The 20456-nt window shown below is 48.0% G+C and overlaps 1 protein-coding gene across 8 annotated transcripts in view; it reads right to left on the bottom strand.

Annotated features, from left to right (window-relative positions):
• Positions 1–20456, bottom strand: part of FRMD4A (FERM domain containing 4A) — a 410059-nt gene that overhangs the window by 123834 nt on the left and 265769 nt on the right. For all 8 annotated transcript variants that reach the window (XM_014949098.1, XM_014949099.1, XM_014949100.1 and 5 more), the window contains one exon: positions 15259–15324. In XM_014949098.1, the coding sequence (XP_014804584.1) occupies positions 15259–15324 (66 nt within the window). The remainder of the gene's footprint in view (positions 1–15258; positions 15325–20456) is intronic.

Genomic DNA, 20456 nt, shown 5'->3' with positions numbered 1-20456 from the left:
GTGCTATTAAATCACACTGTGATATGTCCTGCTTTTTCATGTAGAGCCTAGCTTCCTACTGAGTAGACTTCAGCAGGATAATCTGTATTTCTACATATCCCCACACAAAACAGTATCCCTCTGTCTAAACAGAGCTTCCAGAGCAGCTCCTTAGTCACTTCAGTGTCTCAGTAGTGGGACTTGAGCTAGATTATTGAGGACTACATTTATTTGGAAAGACATCTTCCATTCCACTTGCCATAGGGATCAGGAAAACATTTGCCTGCCCATCTGATCTTCCAGGAGACTTTGAAGAGGTGATTGTGGCTTTCCCTAAGAAGAAGATGCCAGTCTCCCTTCAAAGAGAAAGCAAACTAGATAGCAAAGATATTTCATCCCACAATGCCAGAACCCACAAAGGAAATCTTGCTGGTAGGGAAAACTTATGAAAAAGTGAGAAGAAATCACCAAAAAGGCAGAAGTTTCAAACACAGACTTAGTCTCAGACAGAAAGTGGTTATATGAGAGCAAAGAGATATGTTATATCCTTATAGTGTAAACCACTGCTGTTCAGTAGAGGTTCATCCATCAATACCAGAAGAGAAGTTGGCCTATAGCTCTTTGCTGGTTTGCCAGACTTTTATTAAATGCATAAGAATGCCAAGTCTGTAATGTCTAAAACTGAATTTATTTAACAATGAACTCTTTGAAAAGGGAGTCCCAGATGTGTAATTAATAATGAATCAGTGATTTGAAATCTGATCCAAAGCCTACTGAAGCTGATAGACAGACTCTCTGACTTCAAGGAGTTCTGGATAAGGCTCTCATTAGGCAAAAGGAAAAAAAAAATTAAAAGCTGAGCCAGCTAGTTAGTTAAAAAAATATTATAGCTTGGATTCTGCGCTTAACAGAGACATACAATAATCTGCACTGCACATAAATCCCCTCTCTGCTGACAGGGGACTCACACATTTCTGTGTCTGAAGCTGAACTTGAAATCTAGGAGATAAAATAAAATCAAATAAAAAAAGCTGCAAGAGAGTCCCAAAAGGAAAACCTCCAGTGGTTGGAACCACAGCTCATTTCCTCTTGGCATGAATTGGGAGATAACTGTCATACATGTGTCATTCGGAGGCAGCAGATGCTGTTCCCCTCCGCTCACTGAAGCCCTGCTCATACCCCCACCCTGCTCCAGCCTCAGCACCCACCTCAGCTCTGCCTCCCCTGGATTTGCATCAGCCACATGCGATGGAGACAATCAACCCAAAATTCCTGCCAAGCTCAGCCCAATGTGTTGCTTAAGCCAGGGGAGAGGCGGGGGGCACGCAGCTTGTCTTCCATCAGTGCAGCTTAATTCAATTTGTCAGGGATGCAGACGGTTTGGGTGAGCCTGATCTGGTCACTGCCATCCCTCCATCAGCCAAATTTTGCATGCTGTAAGACAGGGTTGTGGCAGCCCCTGGTTTTCATCTGCCTTTCAGTATGACCCTAATGGGGAGGAGATGTTTGTTGATGAACAATTTCTTTTTTTTTTTTTGAAACAAAAGTGCAGGGATATCAAATCACATATCAAATCATCCCCTTGAGCCAATTATTTTTAAGTACAGTAACACAACTCATTTTTAAATAATCAAATAATAATTAAGAGTAATGGGGTCCCATTTCTGCTGAAGAACCAATGCGTCTACATTGAATTTGCTTTTTTAACAGCAAATTGTAACTCAATCTAAATGTAAATTCCTGGAGAATCTGCTATCTAATTCTCATTATTTCCACTTGCTTAATGCAATTAGAAACATCTGTCACTGATCAACTGTCCACACAGTGAAAATAAATAATAATTCATGCTATCTGCCTCCATAGTGTTTTTCAGGGAAAGGACTGCTCTAAAACCCTTCGCTAAAGCCCAAGAGCTAGAGCTGTGCAAAATTCTTGTGACAAGCTCTGAGTCAGACCGACTGTGCCTGACTGTCAGCGTCTCTGTCTCTCTGAGATATGGCTGCAGAGAGAAAGGATACTGGAGTCACTGGGACTTGAGGGTTATCCCAGCTCCTACCTGTGGTCCTGGTTTGGCTCTGCCTGGTTTGGCTCTGCCTGTGAGAAGAGTGGAGGGAAACAGCAGAGTAAGGAGCTGTTGGAAATGGGTGCCCAGTCCCCTGAGATGGACCAGGACAGGGCCCCTGATGGTGCTTCCTCGTCTTTAAAACACATTATTACATATAATCTATCTGTATAAACTCTCTGATTGCTCAAAAGACAAGAAAAATCAAAGAACTAGAGAAGATAAGCTTGAACTGAACCTCAAGAAATGGCCTTGTACATCCCCTGCCCGCTAGTGGTAGGGATGGAGAAAGAGTAAAGTCTAAGTGGAAAGACATTCTCATTAGGCATCTACTGCTGAAACATCCTCAAAATAGAGGACTAAATTAACCCAAACCCCAGACTTCCTAGAAGTCTTTTGCCTTCCTTTTGCCACAGCCAAAACCTATACTGTTTTTGCCTTTGAGCTGCTCAGCAGCCGGAGGCTGGTCGCGTGCGATGGCCTGGCTGCTGCCTGGGACTAACTCATGGATACCGGGATGGTCTCCTTCCATAAACATCAGAGAGACTGGGGAAGCATGAGCAAAAGCATTGCCCACATCGCCGTGTGGGTCAGAACGACTCTATGTGTGAAATGCTCATCCCGGCTTCAAAGCGAGGAGGGGAAATGAAGTGTAAATGGCTTGGCTGGTGTATTTTGTTTTATTCTTAAAAAGGGCAAAGGCAAATCTCTTTGATTCATCCCTTTTCCAGGAGACAAGTGTAACTTAGGGATATTACAAGATCTGCTCTGACAAGCTGAAGTCTCTAACAGTGTCTGGCTGCCAAACTAGGAGGGCAGGGATGAGCTGAGAGTTGCTGGCCTGTTCACGATCTCGTCAGGTCACATCTACTCATCGCTGTACCTCCTGCTCCAGCCCCAACCTTGATTTCTCCATCTTCCACCTTAACCACAGGGTTAGACGCCCAGGAAGGTACCACTGCACCTTGGCAGCCTTTGGGTCCCAGTGGCCCAAAGCTTTCCTGTGCCTGTGTGAGGATGGGGGGGTGCCTGTACCACTCATCCTGTGTTATTCCAAGGGTGAAGGGGATGGGGGCTGCCAAAGAGAGATGTGACGGGGGCCAGGGTGTACCCCCAGCCCACCATCTGCTTGCACAGGAGGGACTGTTCTTCTTCAGCTCATGGGAACACTGGAGACAGGCGGCACAGCGGAGGGGAAAGTCCTCTCCAAAAATAAGGTTGAATCCCTAAACAAAAATCTATCCTATTGTTATAGTTTGAGAAAACCCACAACGATCTATTGTTTAGACAACAATTCTATCACCTGATGACCCCTCCCCACACGGAAAGGGGAATTGGGGAACACAAAGAAACACAAGGGTTGAAATATAAATAGATTTAATAGACTAAGACTAAATAATTAACAATAATACTAAAGAACCAGTACTAGTCCCTATACTGATATAAGATATACAAGAATTACACTCAGCCAATTCTATCAGAGGAAGCTGTGCACTCCCAGCAGGGCCAGCAAATGGCGGACACTGCGAGCGCAATGGCTTCAGGAGGAAGGGAAGGCCTCAGGGGTCCGGCACTGGGGCAAGGAGTTGTCTGGACCCAACACTGTCAAGGGAGAGAGAGCTATGCAGTAAACTTTTCAAATTTATATTGAACGTGATGTTCATGGTATGAAATAATCCTGTTGGCCAGCCTGGGTCAAGTGCCCAGGCCTTGCTCCTCCTTGTCCCTGCACCTGGCAAGGCTCGAAAACACTAACCTTGAATCCCACAGAGCCTGGCTGGCTATATAGTAAATATTTTCACAAATTCAGACACTGGAGCATTCTAAAAATGCAATTTTCCCCAGCATTAGAAGGAAAGTTAGTCCTGTGTCTCTCAACCCAGGACAACTATTAATTGATTTTCCCAAAGACAAACACCTTCCAGAGTTGGCATGTTTGCTGGCTCTACCTCCAGACATCTGGTTTGATCCGCTACCAAGACAGCATCATCTTCAAAGCTGGGACAGAGACTGAAGCTTCCTCCTGAGGCGGGTTTAGATTTGTGCTTCTTCCTCCCCAAATATGGGCACTTTCCCAGCAAAGCTAATAACAGAAGAGTTTTCGTGCAAACATAATGGTGATGAGCCGTCTCTGAGTGCAGATAGATGGGAAAGTAAAAGACATCCTATCTGTATTAACAGCCTCTCATCCAAAAGGATTGCTTCTCTGGGAGAGGTCGGGAGGGGAATGTAAGGGGAGAATGAGCACATGTCTTGTTGCCCATGATGAGGTCATGCAGTTTTTTTTTTTAAAGCATGACCCAATTATGAGCCGAGACCCGTCTCCTCTGTCCTGAAAATTGGAAAAGCTGATGGTTTTTCTGATGACATCCCGTATCGCAGGCGACACGAGTGCCTGCCTTGCTCCTTCTCCAGGCGCCGGGCGCAGGGACGTGCTGCCGTCAGCAAGCTAGCGCAGCCCTGGGGGAGGAGGGGAATTTGGGAAAATAAGCCACCAAAGAGAGAGACAAATCCATTTCGACATCAGATCGCCCAAGGCTTCCTCATGAGCAGGCACTTCCCTGACATAAAGACAGAAAAGACCTAAGGACAAGCCACACACTGGAAATACGGCGAAGGTTGGGGGATGGAGACTTGCTCTATCTCTTGGGGAAGGCATTTTGCATTATTTCCAAAGAGACTGGGTCAAAAATTCCACACTCCTGGGCAAAGTCAGGGGGAACAGACGGGGATTGCTGAGGAAGAGGTGGCAGGACAGGACAGGGGAGCACCCAGGTCTCCCTTGGGAAGGGCAGTGTGGTCTCCTCACATCCCAATGCTGCCTGTCCCCAGCCTCCTGCCCCCTGGAAATACGGCGAAGGTTGGGGGATGGAGACTTGCTCTATCTCTTGGGGAAGGCATTTTGCATTATTTCCAAAGAGACTGGGTCAAAAATTCCACACTCCTGGGCAAAGTCAGGGGGAACAGATGGGGATTGCAGAAGAAGAGGTGGCAGGACAGGGCAGGGGAGCACCCAGGTCTCCCTTGGGACGGACAGTGTGGTCTCCTCACATCCCAGTGCTGCCTGTCCCCAGCCTCCTGCCCCCTTTGTGTGGTCACAGATGTCTCCTTTGGTTACCTGCAGCAAGGTAAAGGGAAAGGAAGCCATTTCCCATTGAGATGGTAGAGTTTAAGACCCATTTTGGTCATTATGTGCAATACCCCAGAGCCGAGGAGCCTGACTTGTGGCCAGGGCTCTCACTGTGCCATGCCAGGAAGAGCCTTTTGGCTGAAAGTTGAGATCTTTTGTCTCAGTTGCATTTGCTTGTGGCTGAAAAGGAAAGGGAAAGGGAATAGAAAACAATTTTCTTTAAGCTGAGCAATGCAGCTTAGAGAATGAAGCCCAGCACCTCTCACTCGCTATCAGCCTAGTATTGGTACTGCAGGTCCAATGGCAGCAATAAGGGGAAATGCTTCATCCTGAAATGCTGGCTTGGATTGGAAATGTATATTTTTTACCTTGGCTTGAAAGCAAATCTGCTGTGCTGCCTTGCTCATCATTTCTTCTGAGCTACTCTTTTCTAGACTGTTCAATATCTCCCGAAATCACCTGGTACATACGTTATTATTTTTCAAAATTGCTCACTCAGACCATGCTATAAAAATAATTTTCTATTTCCATTTCCATTGCCTTCCAGCAGGCAGATTTCATCCTGTGTCATATTTAGTGCTTTCTTACCCGAATTTACTATTTGGGTTGCTTGTCCAGCCAGAAGAACATGAAAAGAGAAGTCATACTATTTGGGTTGCTTGTCCAGCCAGAAGACAGAAGTCGGAGTTGAAGCAGGACTGATCTGACCATGCATAACCACATTGTGAACACCTACCCAAGACCTAATTGCAGAGTCCTTTTGCAGTCAAGGAGAGAAATGGACACAATTCATTTTAGATGATCTGCTTTAGGATGAGCTCAGTCATGCCCTACAAGTGATGTCCTCTCTCCACTGCCTGTAAAAGCCTAGCTCAGGCACAGATGCCCACACTGTATGTATGTCAGATTACACAAGATGAACCTCACCAGTGACCACCATGGACTAAATGAGGGAGATGCTCAGGAAAGCTGGTGATGGGGTCAAGGAATGGGATGCAGCACCCAAACATGGTCTGGTCTACCACGAATGAGCAGCAGCGAGGAGCAGAAGGAGCTCTATGCACTTCAGCCTCATCATCCCACTCCTAAACACATTTTATTTCCAGCTTTGCTCTTGGTGGTGTCCCATGGCTGAGCCCTGCAGTCTCCCTGGGGAGAGGGAGGTGAGGCTGGAGGACATTGGGCTGTCCATGGCTGGAGCAGCATCTCATGGCCTACAATGATGTATTTCACAGCCACTGTTGGACACTCGCAGGTTGGCTCAGGCACGAACAAAAGCTTCACTGAAGCCATGGAGCAGCTGAGCTGGGCAGAAACAATAGTGAATTTTTGAATTTCTCCCAAGTAATTGTGAGTGAGACATTTTCTCTGTAACAGAGCCATTAGATGCTGGATGTGCCACTGCTGTACTGGTGTATGTGCAGGGAGGTCACTAGGACGATTTAAATTGCTGATGCTCTACAAAACATTAGGAATGAACTCATCAGAGAGGAAAGAGCTTTTTCCCTTCACCAGATGTTTTACTGGTATTGTCACCAGCCCCTCCCAGTAAGTTTGAAAAGCTCCATGTGTGCTCAAATTTAAGGGTATTTGACAAATTTTAGGAGAACAACTGAGAAAAAAAAATACCGAGTATTTTTACCCACATTGGGCCAGCTGTAAAGAATATCCAGCTCTCAGCATATGCGGCATGAATAAACATATGTCTTCAGCTTATCTCTCTCCTGACAGCTCATGGGTAGCTCCCCAGCCTGTATTAGTTTAAATGCAATTAATTTTGGAAGACTGATAATAGGGATATTGATTATGCAGGCCCTTGGAAATCTCATCCTCATTTCACGCCATGGAGGAGCATGATTGCCAGTCTCTGTTTATTTCCTTACGAGGCTGTAGGCACTTTGTGGTGGGAGTCTGTTCCCTGAGGCTCCTAACATGGCACCTGAGAGATGTGCAGGGTTGGGTTACAGGCGTCTTAGGGCATGAAAAGACAAAACCTGCTCTCAGGTCTCTTCAGAAACTAGCAGGCAGCTCGGAAAGTACTGTGCCAGGGAAGCATCATCCCCTCCAGTTAACCTCCTCAAGACACAGAAGTACTTCTGCCATAGGCAAGGTCAGCCCTGGCCTGACTCATTCTCCAGTGTCACTTTGCTCCCAGCGGCTATTGCCCCCTGCCTCCACCTGTCCCATCTTCTGCTAATGCTCCTCCCATGCCTGTGCTGACCTGCAGGCAGCCGAGGAACAAATCTGGAGGGACTGAGCTATCCCTGCTGGGTTTCATTAATTTCCAGTCTTGCCTTTCCTAGGCACAGCTTTGCTTTCTGTAGGGCTGTTTGACCAGGTTGACCTTCACTGCATGGCAGGTCCCCATGGAAGGTCTCCATGCTCCCTCTCCATTTGTGCTCGCTGCTGATCCCTGCTCTGGAGCTGTGAACCATGCCTGACCTCTTCAAATCCTGCTCTCAGTGGATCTCACCATCTAGCATGACAGCATGTCAGCTTGCTCCTCACAGCCTGCCATGATGGAATCTGACCTTAGGGCATGTTCTCCAGCAGGTCCATCCCTTGAGTGCTGCCCATAGCACAGGGGTTGTGTTCTTTCTCACTGAGCATCATGGTCACCCATGGTGAGCTCAGGGGAGCCTGGAGCACGCCTACGAGCTTCTGGGTTGGAGCAGCCTCTTGGGGCCAGCGCTGCTGCATTGGTCTCACTGGAGCTAAGCCACAGTGCACAGTAGAGCCTCTTCCACTCTGGCTTTCTGAGCCCTGCTCAGGATTTCCCTCTGAGATGCTCATTCCATCTCCTGTCCCAAACCCCTTCAGTTTTTCCCTTGTAATCAAGCCTTTCCACCTTCACCCTTCCTGAGATCCCTCTTGGCACTTAAGCTGAATTGTTCACTCCACACCTCTGCACATCCAATTTCTTTCTCTTCTGCCTCTATGCCCTTCCATTTCCATTTCCCAGCAAACACTCTCCCCTCCAGGCTTGATTTCTGTGGGCTTCTGAGTTCACTAGAGCCTAAGCTGAGAAACGAACCCCAGAGCTACAGCCCTCCAGCCTGACACCAGATGCTCTGTAGGCCACGGATGGCGGTGGTAGATGCTTTTTAAGGGAATTATTGAGGCTCTGTCGAGCAGTTCAACGGAGTCAGGTTGAAAGGCTGGGTTTGGGAGCAGACCTGGCTCTCCTGGTCCATTTTTCATTTATCTGTTAATCCGGTCTAAGGCAACGTCTAGGTATTGTGCAACAGCCTTGCCTGCAGGAGGTGGGCTGACTGGGAAAGCCAACAATGCTCCCAGCACCACCTTCCCCTCGGACCAATGCTAAACATATTTTCCTAATGTTATTTTTCGGTAAACAGCCAACTTTTCAGCAGAGAAGCTCTTAACTCACAGCTGGCTGCTTGCTCAGTGAGACCACAGGTCCAGGCTCCCACCTTCCCATGTGCAGAGCAGTCTCTCCCACATCCTACAGTGGCCGAATCCAGCCGTACATCTGCCCTATTTTCAGTCACACTCGGTGTATTTAAGATGATCAAAACTCTTGAAAGGGGACCTGAGAGGCAGTGGAAGGCCAGGAGGAGTCTTTCCTGTGGGACAGAGATGGCTTCACACCGTTCATCTGCCAGGAGCCGCAGGCTGTGGAGGGGGGATTGAGTGGTTTGTCCCACTCTAAATCAGGTGATGTAAAACCCACCTCAGACACTTCTACAACTCCCATGTTGATCCAAAGCTGTGGATCTCAATAATTTTTAATGCCAAAGATGTTGAAAAATCTACTTTGTAATTTTCCAAACACTCACTAAGCTGGGCTACATTCTTACTCTTGCTGTAGTAAATCAGGATTTGTTTTTGAAATCAGACTTATACCAGAGTCCTAGACTTGCAGTTACTCAGGGAAAATAAAGCCTCCTTTCCAGACGGCACATCTGAGCACCCCTTCATCTCCAACTCATTTTAAATTATGATCCAAATCCAATTTTGCACACTTTTCTCAGTGCAAGGGACTGGATCCTGCCAGATCCAGCAGAAAGCTCCACTTGAGTTCAGCCTAGTCTCCAGTTATTTGTCTGCCCTACAGAAAGCATGCTTTTATATTTTTTTTTTATGGAGGGGAGCAACACACCAACCCACAACCTACAAAACCACTCAGAGCACAGTTGTCAAGTCCATGCTGACCCCCTGCATTAAGATGGACACTTCCCAGCTGCTTCTTTGCAGGTATGGAGAAGCTGGGTGGGATGTGGGGATGCGGGGATGCAGGGATGCGGGGAGCCTCCCTTCGGACACTCACCAAGGGCATCATTGCCAGCCCATCCCAAGCTCTCCATACCCTATAGGACATCCCCTATAATCAACCCCTGAGATATATTCACCGTGCTGCTCCTGCCAGGGTGTAAGGGAGGGCAGTGGGGCCGGCAGGACCGTACTCACCCTCTTGCCCGCTCCTCTCTCCTTGCTCCCAGCCCAGCGCTGGCCGCTGCTGCCTTCCGCAGCGATGGTTAAAAGCGCTTTTGGAGCAGAGCCTGCAAGCGCTGCAGGGAGCCGTGGTGCCTCTCCCTCACGGCCAGGAAGGCTACTGGCACCCGAACGTCTCCATTTACGGTCAGGGCCATGAGACTGCATCTCTGCATCAGCCCAGGAGCTGGGGCTTTTAAAGGGATCCCCAGTTTTGGCAGTGGACCCCATTTTTCTGCGATTTTTGTGGTTTCCCAAGGGAGATTTAGCCCATCCTGGGGCTTGTTTATGCTGCTCTGAGGATGGAATATATTTCTGCGGTCCTCATGCAAAATCTGTAGCCAAAGTTAGAGAGCTTCTTCCTGACTTCAGGCTGGTGCCATCCCCAGCACCATCTAAAGGGGAACCTTTGCAGATTTTTCATCATGCTAGCCCAGGTAACCACCCTACTTATTGGTAGGCAGCAAGAAAACGCAGGTGACCCCCCACTGACTGCAATTTCCTGACCATAAGCAATACTGGAAATATTGCAAAAACTCCAACAGCACCTTGGGAACAGCTCATTTCTCCCTCTCACCATAATTAGTGGAGTTATTGCTCTCAAAAGATGCTACATCTTCCCCAGGACAGCATGCCTCAGCCTGGCCCCAATGAGGCAGAACCTGGAGGACCAAGGGACACGGGTGTGCTCTGAACTGAGCACTTCCACTGGGACAGCCACACTGGTGACAGCCATCCCTGTGGTGGTGAATCACCAGCCCACGGGATACGTGTTGGCTCACAGCTACCAGCGTCTCCCAGTCTGGCTTGGAGGTGGTTCCTGGGTGCTGAAGCATGGCAGGTACACTGGAGATGAGTCCTGTGCTTTCAAAGGACTCCTAAATTGCTTGAGCAGTGCCAGTGTGCAAGGCAAAAAGGTTGGAAAAAGGATGTTCTGTGCATCCCATTAATTTTTGTCTGTACATAATCACATATCACTGTAAATGTGTTTTGGATGCCCTTGCATCGCAGCTGGGAGATAGAAACGCTGCAAGCTTACCCCAAGCTCTTTGGGTAGCAAGAGTTACCTAAGAAGTGATAACATGGACATCCATCCAGGTGGGTTAACCACCCAAATGCCTACAGATGATCGTGGTGCTGACCCCCACATCTCTCCCTGGTTCTTCCAAATCAGGCTCCTTGGGGAGAAGGTTAGAAACAAAAAGCCCAGTTATTTCCCACAATCAAATTCCAGAGCCCTCCAGACCCCACAGACGGCTCTGCTGCAAGCCTTGGATGATCTTTATTTCTGCAATAACTCCTCCAGAGAGAAAGAATTAGGAGGCTTAACACTTTTGGATGACAGTTGCCGGAGCGGCCGTCAGATAACAGGGACCGGCAGCCGGCGCAGGAGCCGGGAGCGAGCCAGGCCGCCGGATTCAGCCAGCCCTCAAAAAAGCCATGTTTATAAAAAACCCACATGAAAAAGAACGAATTGCCAATTACGCAAAAGTCTTTAAATAAAGCAACGCAAAGCTTTCATGTGCAGCAGACAAATGATACACGGTCACAGGGAAATAATATAACAGATAGGGAGGCTGAGAGCAGGGAATGTGAGCAAATCCATTTTCCAGAAGCCAGAAAAGGGAGTTGCTCGCTGAAAAGGATTAGCTGGATAAAGCCAAACACTTTTAAAAAAAAAAAAAAAACCACCAAAAAAACTGCATTAGAAACTAAACACGCATCAAACAGAAAGAGGAAAAGAACCAGATTGTAAGAAGATCCGAGGAGCGATGCTCTGCTCCTGTTCAGAAAGAAAATTCTGTCAAAAACCCACCCTACATAAACTTGCCACACACCCCACAACATCAACAGGCATTTATCAAATGAAACACATACGAAATGCAACTCTTCTTCCTAATCCCAAGTCAAACAGGCTTTGAGATTCAGACCCTCAGGAAGAGATTTCCATATGATCCCCCTCTGTCTCCGTTTATGATTAGCCCTTCTAAATTTCGGCATTTATCTGACAAAACACATTGGGGAGGGTTTTCTTTCATCCGCAAAGCCTTTGTTTCTGCTTTTCCTTAAAGGTTGCTGCTGTACCGCCTTGCAGCCGCTCAACTTGGGAGGAAAAGACGTTAGTCGAGCCCCTCTGATTGACTAAACCCAGGTTCACTTTCCTGGTGGTGGTAACCCCAAGGCCTCGCGTTGTGTGCCAACACCGAAGCATTCACAGAAGGGGTTGCAAAAGCTGCCTCTGAGCCAAAATCTTACTTTCGGGGCTCAGTAATGCAAAAAAACTCCATATGTTCATGAGGGGTCCTGCTGGCAATCACTGTGTGGCCACTCTGAGGGGTCTTTGGAGGTTTGAGGGGAGACTTTGTGGTGGCGAAACATTTCAATCTGGTGTGGTGGGGCTGTTGCACAGAGCCAAGGCTGACTCCTGCGAGCAGCAGCAGGAGCACAGCTACCACTTGCCTGAGGTATGGTCTTCATTAACCACCAATTGATATGTTTCGAACAACGTATTCATAACCCCCCGAGTCTGATCACAGCTAATTTGCAGACAAAAAAAAGGGAGTGCATTTGCTTAATACACTGCTTTTTGCAAACACCCTGATCATTCCCAGATGCATCTGGTTCTGCCCAGCAGCTCCCGAGGCAGCAGGAGAGGAAATAATTTCAGCTCCTGAGAGTCACCAGCCAAAGCAGTTTCAAGATGCTCCAGGAGCCCTCCTGCATGCATCTGAGGGAGCTGTACCCTTCTCCCTCCTTCAATCAGCTTCTGCTGGATTTTTTCCACACCCAAACACAGCAGCAGGATCCCTGAACCCTTCTCTAAACAGAACAGGTGGGGATGGTGTTTTGATCTCACCCACGACAGAGAAATCAGTTCTACTGATTCCCAGCAGTCTCTCCTGAACTTGCCATTAAGAGTGTGAAATTAGATATGGAAAAGCCTCCAGGAAAGGTTGAGGTTGCTGGGAATGAGAAAATTCTACACAAGAATTTGAGAACCTGTCTCCCGAGTAATTCAAGCCAACGCAGGTCTAGATGCTGAGACGCAGCACAGCTATGGAAGAATCGCTTTCCCAGCACAAACCAGCAGATCAGCCCTCCCTTTCAGCTCATGGCAAGATACTCATAGAAGAACAGAGCTTTGAAGTGACAGGCAGAAGCTCAGGGTTGGACGAACATTTTATTCACAGCTCCTTATTCAGTTCAGCTATGAGATAAGGTAACGATAAAAATAACGGTGCTCAGAACTTACAAAACAACTTCTATCTGAAATCTCAACACAAGTTACAAACAGTATGGGTCAGCTGGAGAGGTTTTCCCCCGCAAAGTGCAAATTGATCCCAGAGGGAGCCTATGATTTGGGACCTGCCAGGGCACAGCACTACTCATCCGGGTTGCATCAGCCCTCTCCTGCCCAGAGCAGAGCAGCCCTAGGACCACGCCAAAGCTGGTGGTGATCACCAAAGTATGGTGCCCATGCTTCACAGGAAGGCAAACCAAAATGGTGTGCCCACGTCTAGAGAGTATTGGGGACACACTTGAATCCAAAAATCCTCTTCTTCTGTTGTCTGCTCCACCCAAAAGTGATTTATTTACAATTGCCCTGAGTAGAGGCTACCCAACAGCATTGAAAAGCCTCATTTAACCAGAAAAGCACTGGAGATGCCTCAGTGGACAATCCTGTACATGTACGGGCACAGTGGTGCTCCCGAGAGCTGGGTTAACTTGCCTGCAACTGAGGTGACTGCTTTTTCTGGGTATGAATATTTCATACTTATACCTCCTGGCTTTCCCCATTCATACGTTACTTGAAAACAGCAAAACGATTTATTGTACGAATAAAATTCAGTCATGGGTCACTTGCAAACTAGTTAGTGTGATTTACAGAGCAATTCGCTTCCTATATTGATCGCTAGAAATTCCCACTGAAGGTGTGATTAAACAGTTAAAACAAATAATCACATGATATTGTTTCTGATCGCTCAGGAAGAGACACAGAGCTTCCCAAACCAGCATCCTCAATTGTCATCGTCATGTGGTTTTTTGGTGATAAAAAAACCCCAAAATAAGCAGGTTGGCCGGGGCAGCTCATATAGATTTCTCACAGTGTATTTTACGCTGTGATTATTAATATTGTGAGTAGTGCTTTAGCGGAACTGTTCTCCAACAGCCCATTCATTTTTAATGAAACTACTAAGGAAAATGTAAAAAAGGCATTTATATGAAATAGGAAGCCAAGTGCTGCGTCCTTGTGATGAAGGTGGCTGAACTTCCCCCAGCCAGCTGCTGAGCCTCAGCGAGCCCGGCGCAGCCCGCTGCAGGGATGCTCGCCACTCAGAGACCATTAGCCTGGTGGTTTGTTTTAATTAGTCATCCTGATTTAGCTGTTCTCCTTCCTGGCTAGTTCATGGTTATCCGGGCACTGGAGGAGCGTGTCAGAGAGCTGAGGGATTTCACCTCCTCAGTGACTAAGTACCAAAAAAATGTTACCCATTAACGTTTTGTTTAATGGTATTTTTAAGCAACTTTCCAGAAAGCGAGGCTGAATATGCTTCCGGTGATTCAAGTGGCCTTCAGCAACCCCCATTCAGGTTTGCCTGTGCTGGGTAGGATCCTGCCCCCCCTCCCAGTTTATCAGCTGCGGCGGGGAATCTGGGCAACTATGGGAAGTTTCGTTTCCTGCTTCTCGGGCTAGCCCGGCAGAGATTGTAAAAGGAAAGACATTCTTCTAATTCTTGTTATTAACCCGTTGGTGACCTCCAAGACTTGAGCCAAAATTGTCAGAAAAGCTCAGGATGATACAGCTTCCATGAGCCCGTCATTACACAGAGAGCACCAGCCTCTCATTTTTCCTAATTTTCCATATTTTTTTATTTTTAATTAAAAATAAGGCAGATGGAGCACAGACTTGTTTAAATAGAACCATAGATTCATAGAATGGTCTGGGTTAGAAAGGACCTTAAAGATCATCTCATTCCAACCGCCCTGCGATGGGCAGGGACACCTCTCACTAGACCAGGTTGCTCAAAGCCCCATCCAGCCTGGTCTTGAACACCTCCAGGGATGGGGCATCCACAACTTGCATCCACAAAATGCACGTTTGTGTTTGACACACGATTTACAACCTCTGCAATCTCTCAAGCAATGCCTGCCCGTGGCACCACAGCCCCTTCTGCTGCTGGTGCAGGTGGGTGTGTGGGGCACTGCCACCTCCATCGCAGAGCCCGGCATCGTGCCCCACAAACTTGGGATGGCAAGTAAAGAGGAAAATAAAAAAAAAGGCTGGAAGCATTTTAAGCAGATGTAATACATTTCTCAAAACTAAGCAACGCCTCAAAAAATAGCTGAGTGATGTAGTAACAGTGTCAAAAATGATCAGAGCTGCTTTTCTATCTCTCTGGCAGTGACTTGGACAGTTTTTGGCACAAATTACATGCTGAATTAGTCCTTCCAACAGATATGTCTTAGCAGATCCTCCCCACCCAGCATTAAGGCAGCTTCCCTGAGCTCTGCGTGCAATCATGGAGTGAAGCTGTTGAAGAAACCGGCTGAAAAGCCTTCTCTCTCCCCACCCCGGTGAAAATCTGCAGCCGGGGCAAACTATCTCATAGCAAAACATAGCGGTTCCTACCTGAACGAGGAGCTCCAGCTTCCTGTCGTCAAGGAGGTGCACTTGGCATCTGCGACCCTCCGTCATCTGCAAGAGAGAAAGAGGCATGTGTGTCAGGGTGCTTGGCTTTCCAGCTCAGCACGTGGCTTTAATTCGCTGTGGCACTTTCAGTTTGTGCTTGTTTGTTGGTTTTTGTGTGGGTTCTTGTGTTGTTGTTTTTTTTTTTTTTTTTTTTTTTAATTAATCCCCCTTCTTTTGGTGCCAGGGGAAAGCAAAGGCTGGAAAGATATCAAGAAAAGCCACCCCGGTAGCTGTTGCGGAGCAGCGTGTGGTGTCTGCTTGGATGCCGCTGCGGGGAGGAGGTTGTTTCAGTGTTAAAAATGGGGTCGGGGGATGGTTCACAGCCCAGGGGCCCCAAAATTTCATATCGTAGTTGGCTTGGCTGGCAGAGGAGACATCCAGAAAAGTTTCCCCTCAAGCCCCTCAGCAGCAGTGATTCAGACACCCTGGAAGCGGCACAGAGCAAGCAAGGCTCCTCCCTGGGACACACTGACAATACTCCTTGGGGTTGCACCAGCTGCTCCTTTGGGCCTGAATCCCAAAATGGGCTTGTCCTACTTGGGGTGTCCTATTTAAGATGTACCATAGGGGCCACTTGTGATATACAAGTGATATACAAGCCACTTGTATAATTACTGGTCCAAAGGTGCTGCCATGACAATATTACAACTGTTAACAAATAATATCAATAAATCTTTTAGGTGTAGAAGACTATTTCTTCCAAAGTCCTGTAGATTTGGATCATAGAATCACAGAATTGTCTAGGTTGGAAGGGGCCTTTCAGATGATCATTGGGTCCAACCATCCTAAGAAGCTAAGAAATAAATGAGCCACAACCTGAGGAAACTTCTCAACAAGAAGTCAAGCCCTTTCCTGGCTCTCCTCTTGCACAGAGGGAGAAACTGGGGAGAAACTTTGCTTTGCAGAGTTATGGATCTGGACTCAGCCCCGCAAAGCCCTTCAGCACACACAGGCACAGGCACAATCCCGCGATCTGCTAATGGGATATGGACAGCCTAAGCCTCTTTAGATCCTGGAAAATCCCTTCCTCAGCACGAATTAGGCAGCACACAGACAGCCCCCCTGGTGTGGGCTCACCCCAAGGCACTCACGCATGCCTTTACCCACAGCAGCACAGACCCTGCTCAGCAAGGCTCAGCCCCCCAGGGAACCACCACCCTCCAGCCAAGGCACCTTCCTGAGCACTGCATGGATCCCCACCTCAATTTAATGATACTTCTTGCCATGACGAGACCTAAAGAATCACCATAAGGCAGCAGAGTGCCCTTGGGAGCTTGGCAGGGGGGCGCAGGCTGTTGGGGATGTGGCTGCCACAGCACCCTGGGCACTTCTGCCCTCATCCATCACCTCTCCCCACTGGTGACAGCTGAGCTGAGCCCCCGATGCAAAGCTGCCTTGCAGAGAGCAGGGAGATGTGGGCTTGGGGGGTTAAGTGAGGACAGCTCGGCTTCCTGCTTTAGCTCTGCGGGTTAAAAATCACCCGCTGGTGTGGCTTGATGGTGGACAGATGTGCTGGCAGCCAGGAGGCGGTGGTGGAGGGCAGCCGGTAGTGCCCCACCATCAACTTCACCCATTCAGGAGCCCAGGCGGTGCGTGGAGGTTGACATGGGGGCTGCAACCTTGACCATCTCCAGCAGCATCTCCCTTGCCCAGCCAGTCGCTAGCTTGCAGCACAGGAGCCTGCTGAACTCTTCTGGGTGCTCCTGAGCTCCCTTTTGCCAGCTCTGTCCCACAACCATCTCCCTCTTTCCTGGGGCCAAGACAGACCGAGCATCGTCCTGGCCCCAGCCTCTTCCCAGCAGCAAAAATTCAGTTGTGCCAACAACTCTATTTGAGCCTCAAGGTGGCCGGGCAAGGTATGGAGTTTATTATGAGACAACTTCAGTCAGAACGAACATTTCCCTTCAACTCATCCCAACTTTACAACCCTGGCATGCCCAATCCCATGTGATCCAAGCAGGCTTTACCCGCCCCTGGAGTATTGTGTGCCCTAAATAACATCACTTTCCTTCTTGTTTTCTGTGAGCAAAACTGGAGCCCTGGCATCACAGCCAGAGGACAGCCTTGTAAAACAAGGCTTCTCATAAATGTCAGCCAGTTACCGCCATGGCAATAAATTGTCTCCTTGCTAGAGTTCTTGCCATATAATAATGCAAAATACGGCTTCTCATACGGTACGTCACTTGGCGGGCGAGATTTTTCTCTCTGAACTCTGTATGAAACAGCTTTCAGCTCAGTTGTAAAGCTATGCCCAAGGCTGACAAAAGGGCTTTGCAATGGTTTGCCCTGCTCGGAGTGAGAGGGGTGTGAGTTGTGTTCACAAGGGCACAGGGAAGCCCAAACTTTCTCTGCTGGGCTCTTCCAGCAGATAAAACTCCGAGGGGCTGAGCTCTGCTTTGGCATCTCTCTCGTCCTCTTACTGTCACGTATCTGCTGCATCCCCAAGATGGGGAGTATACACTGATATTCCAGTTTTAATATGAGCTTACCCAAGGCAAGAGATAAAGCAGTGAGTTTATCGTGGCAGTAACACGCGATGGCAGGGATGGAAACACAGCCCAGCTCTCGTGTGTTACACTCCATCGGTTATACCAAAGTTGAAATGGGAATAGAAAAAGGTGAAAGAGGGAAGAGGGAAAATTTTTCAAGATGTTTGACTTTGTGCTTTAGTGTTTCAGCAAAGCTCTTACTTTCCGTATGGAGATTCTTTAGCTCTCCATGCTTTTCCAACCCAGAGTTTTGGATCCCCTTAGTGCCCTTGCTGCTTAAAGAAATCCCGAATGCAAACAGCTGGCTGACATGAAGTATCTGAATAAAGTGAAGCTCTGAAATGCAGCACGTGATGATTGACTAATTGCAAGGCGTTTCATGAACATCGCTTGCAGAAAAGGGAGAGGGAAGGCCCACTGCTTTCACACCAGCTTGTCCCCAGCAGTTCTGTCCATCAGCCAAGTGACTGTCAAAGCCCATGATGGTCTTTATAGTTTGATCACGCAGTGTGTGAGCACACAGCAAGGCACGTACTTTATTTCTCTGGTGCCACCTTGTTTCTCTGCCGCTCAGTGGTTTGAAGGTTCATGCTACAGGCTGATGATCCCAGCTGGTGGCCTGCAGGTTGTTTCCACCTAAGGTTTTCTACACAGGAGAGGGTGAAGAGCTGCTGCAGGACCTGGAGAGGATGCAATCAGCCACTGCACAGCCTTGGGGTGTAAAAAGAAAGCCAGCACTGGTCCCTGCTCCCAGTCCCAGCTACAAACACAGATGGTGAAGAAGACTTTGGGTTTGAAACTGGAGGCTCCAAGTTTTGTCTTGGGTGATACCTTGAAACTCGGAAGGACCATAACATACATGTCTGGAGATCTGCTGCAATATTTCCTTCTGCAGACAGGATGCCCAGCCATGTGACTTTTCACTTCCCTTCAAAACAAATTATGTTTTCCAAGAGAAAAAAAAAGAAAAGAAAGTAGAAGACAGACTTCCTACCACATATAAGCTAAAAACTGATGGTCCTGTACTCCCTCCTTTATGTTTTATTATTCCACCAGGTGTCTGGAAGCCCACACTATGTGCTTTTTTGCATCGTCAGATCAATACAAACCCTGCTATTTTGTCAGAGCAAGAAATGGGAACATTTCAAAGCACGGTGAGAAAGGGACTGATTTAGCACAGTCTGTCTGCATGAAAGATGCTGTTTCGGATGCTTTGCAAATCGGCTGATCTGTGGTATCTGCTGCACTGTGATAGGTGGGACTGTGGCTGGCTCTTGGGAGACAAGTCAAGGAACTCCTTCCGCTTCTCTGTGCAACCAGAGATGGGAAATCAATGCCAACGCCCTACAGAGGGATATGTGGGAGCAGGCAGTCAGAAAATCACAGAATGATATGGGGTTGGAAGGCACCTCTGGAGATCATCTAGTCCAACGCCCTGCCAAAGTAGGGAAGGTCCTGGCTTTCACCGTGAGGTCAGTGAGCTTTCCTGTACCAACACAGCCTTGCAGTGTCCATCTGGAGGGCAATAATTCTCTACCCTTACTCCAGAAAGTAAAAAGTCAAGTGTCTGGTTCAACCTACCAGTCGAGATGCTCTCAATACTCAAAGCAAAGAGAACCTTCAGACATTTCAAGCTAGGTGAGACAATTCCCAAGTGACCTCCACTGCCGTGCCTGCTCCCTGCTCAGGCACTTGCACATGGTTTGTCCCATACCTGGAGCTGACCACTAGTGTTCAGCCCAGGAGAGGGGCTCCTCCAACAGCCAAGGGTGCTGTATCTACAACAACTCCCCAAATTTCTGATGTTTATCAAGATGTGTGAAGAGGTGGGACTGCATACGCACTCCTGAGTGCTAACAGTTCATCCATATGGCAGGGAGCTGCACACGCCGGGTGTCAATATGGGCCACATGCATTTCATGGGCCAGACTTATCACGAACTCAGACGGAAATTATGCGCCAAAACACAGAACAGATTTTTTCTTTTTTTTTCAAAGCAGCTCCCTACATCACATTTTTACTGAAAATCTGCCATGTCTTTTAGTGCCTGCACATGCGGCGTGACCCCCGCGTGCTTGAAGAGCTGAACACAAACGCTTTCAAAAATCTCTGTCATTTATGTACATTTACGTATGAGTGTGTAAGGACTAGAGATGATATATCTCCAATACACAAACGCAGATGGTGCTTGTACGGCACGTGAAGATCTGAAGGAATGTGTTTGTGTGGACGAGGAGGGGGATTGGTGTGTGGCAGAGCTGGTCACACACACACACACACACACACACGACGTGCGTATTTTCTCTGCTCCTTGGCTTCCGCACCTTCAGGATGGGGAAAGCTGATGCTGACCTCCTTTGCAAACCCCTTTGAGACCCGTCAGCAACAACAAGACCTGACGTACCCGCTTGTTCTCTCTAAGACAGGGATGCTACAGAAAGGGAATCTCTCTGGTGGTTATTTGCAGGATCTTCAGAATCATAGCTGTTTTTCTCAAGGAAAGGACGTTTTAGCTACCTTTATCACAAGCCTTTAAATCTCCTCTGGAGGCTCCTACCCAAATATTTACACAATGAGTTTCCTAGGGAAGGCAGGCTGGCGGTTGTTTTGCTCTGCAGCATGAACCGTTCCGGCGATTGCCCTCCTCTC

Source organism: Calidris pugnax, unplaced genomic scaffold (assembly GCF_001431845.1).
Source record: "Calidris pugnax isolate Ruff unplaced genomic scaffold, ASM143184v1 scaffold125, whole genome shotgun sequence".
Taxonomy (NCBI): Eukaryota; Metazoa; Chordata; class Aves; order Charadriiformes; family Scolopacidae; genus Calidris; species Calidris pugnax.
Note: the sequence above shows the minus strand (reverse complement) of the source record. Positions and strands in the feature narration are given on the sequence as shown.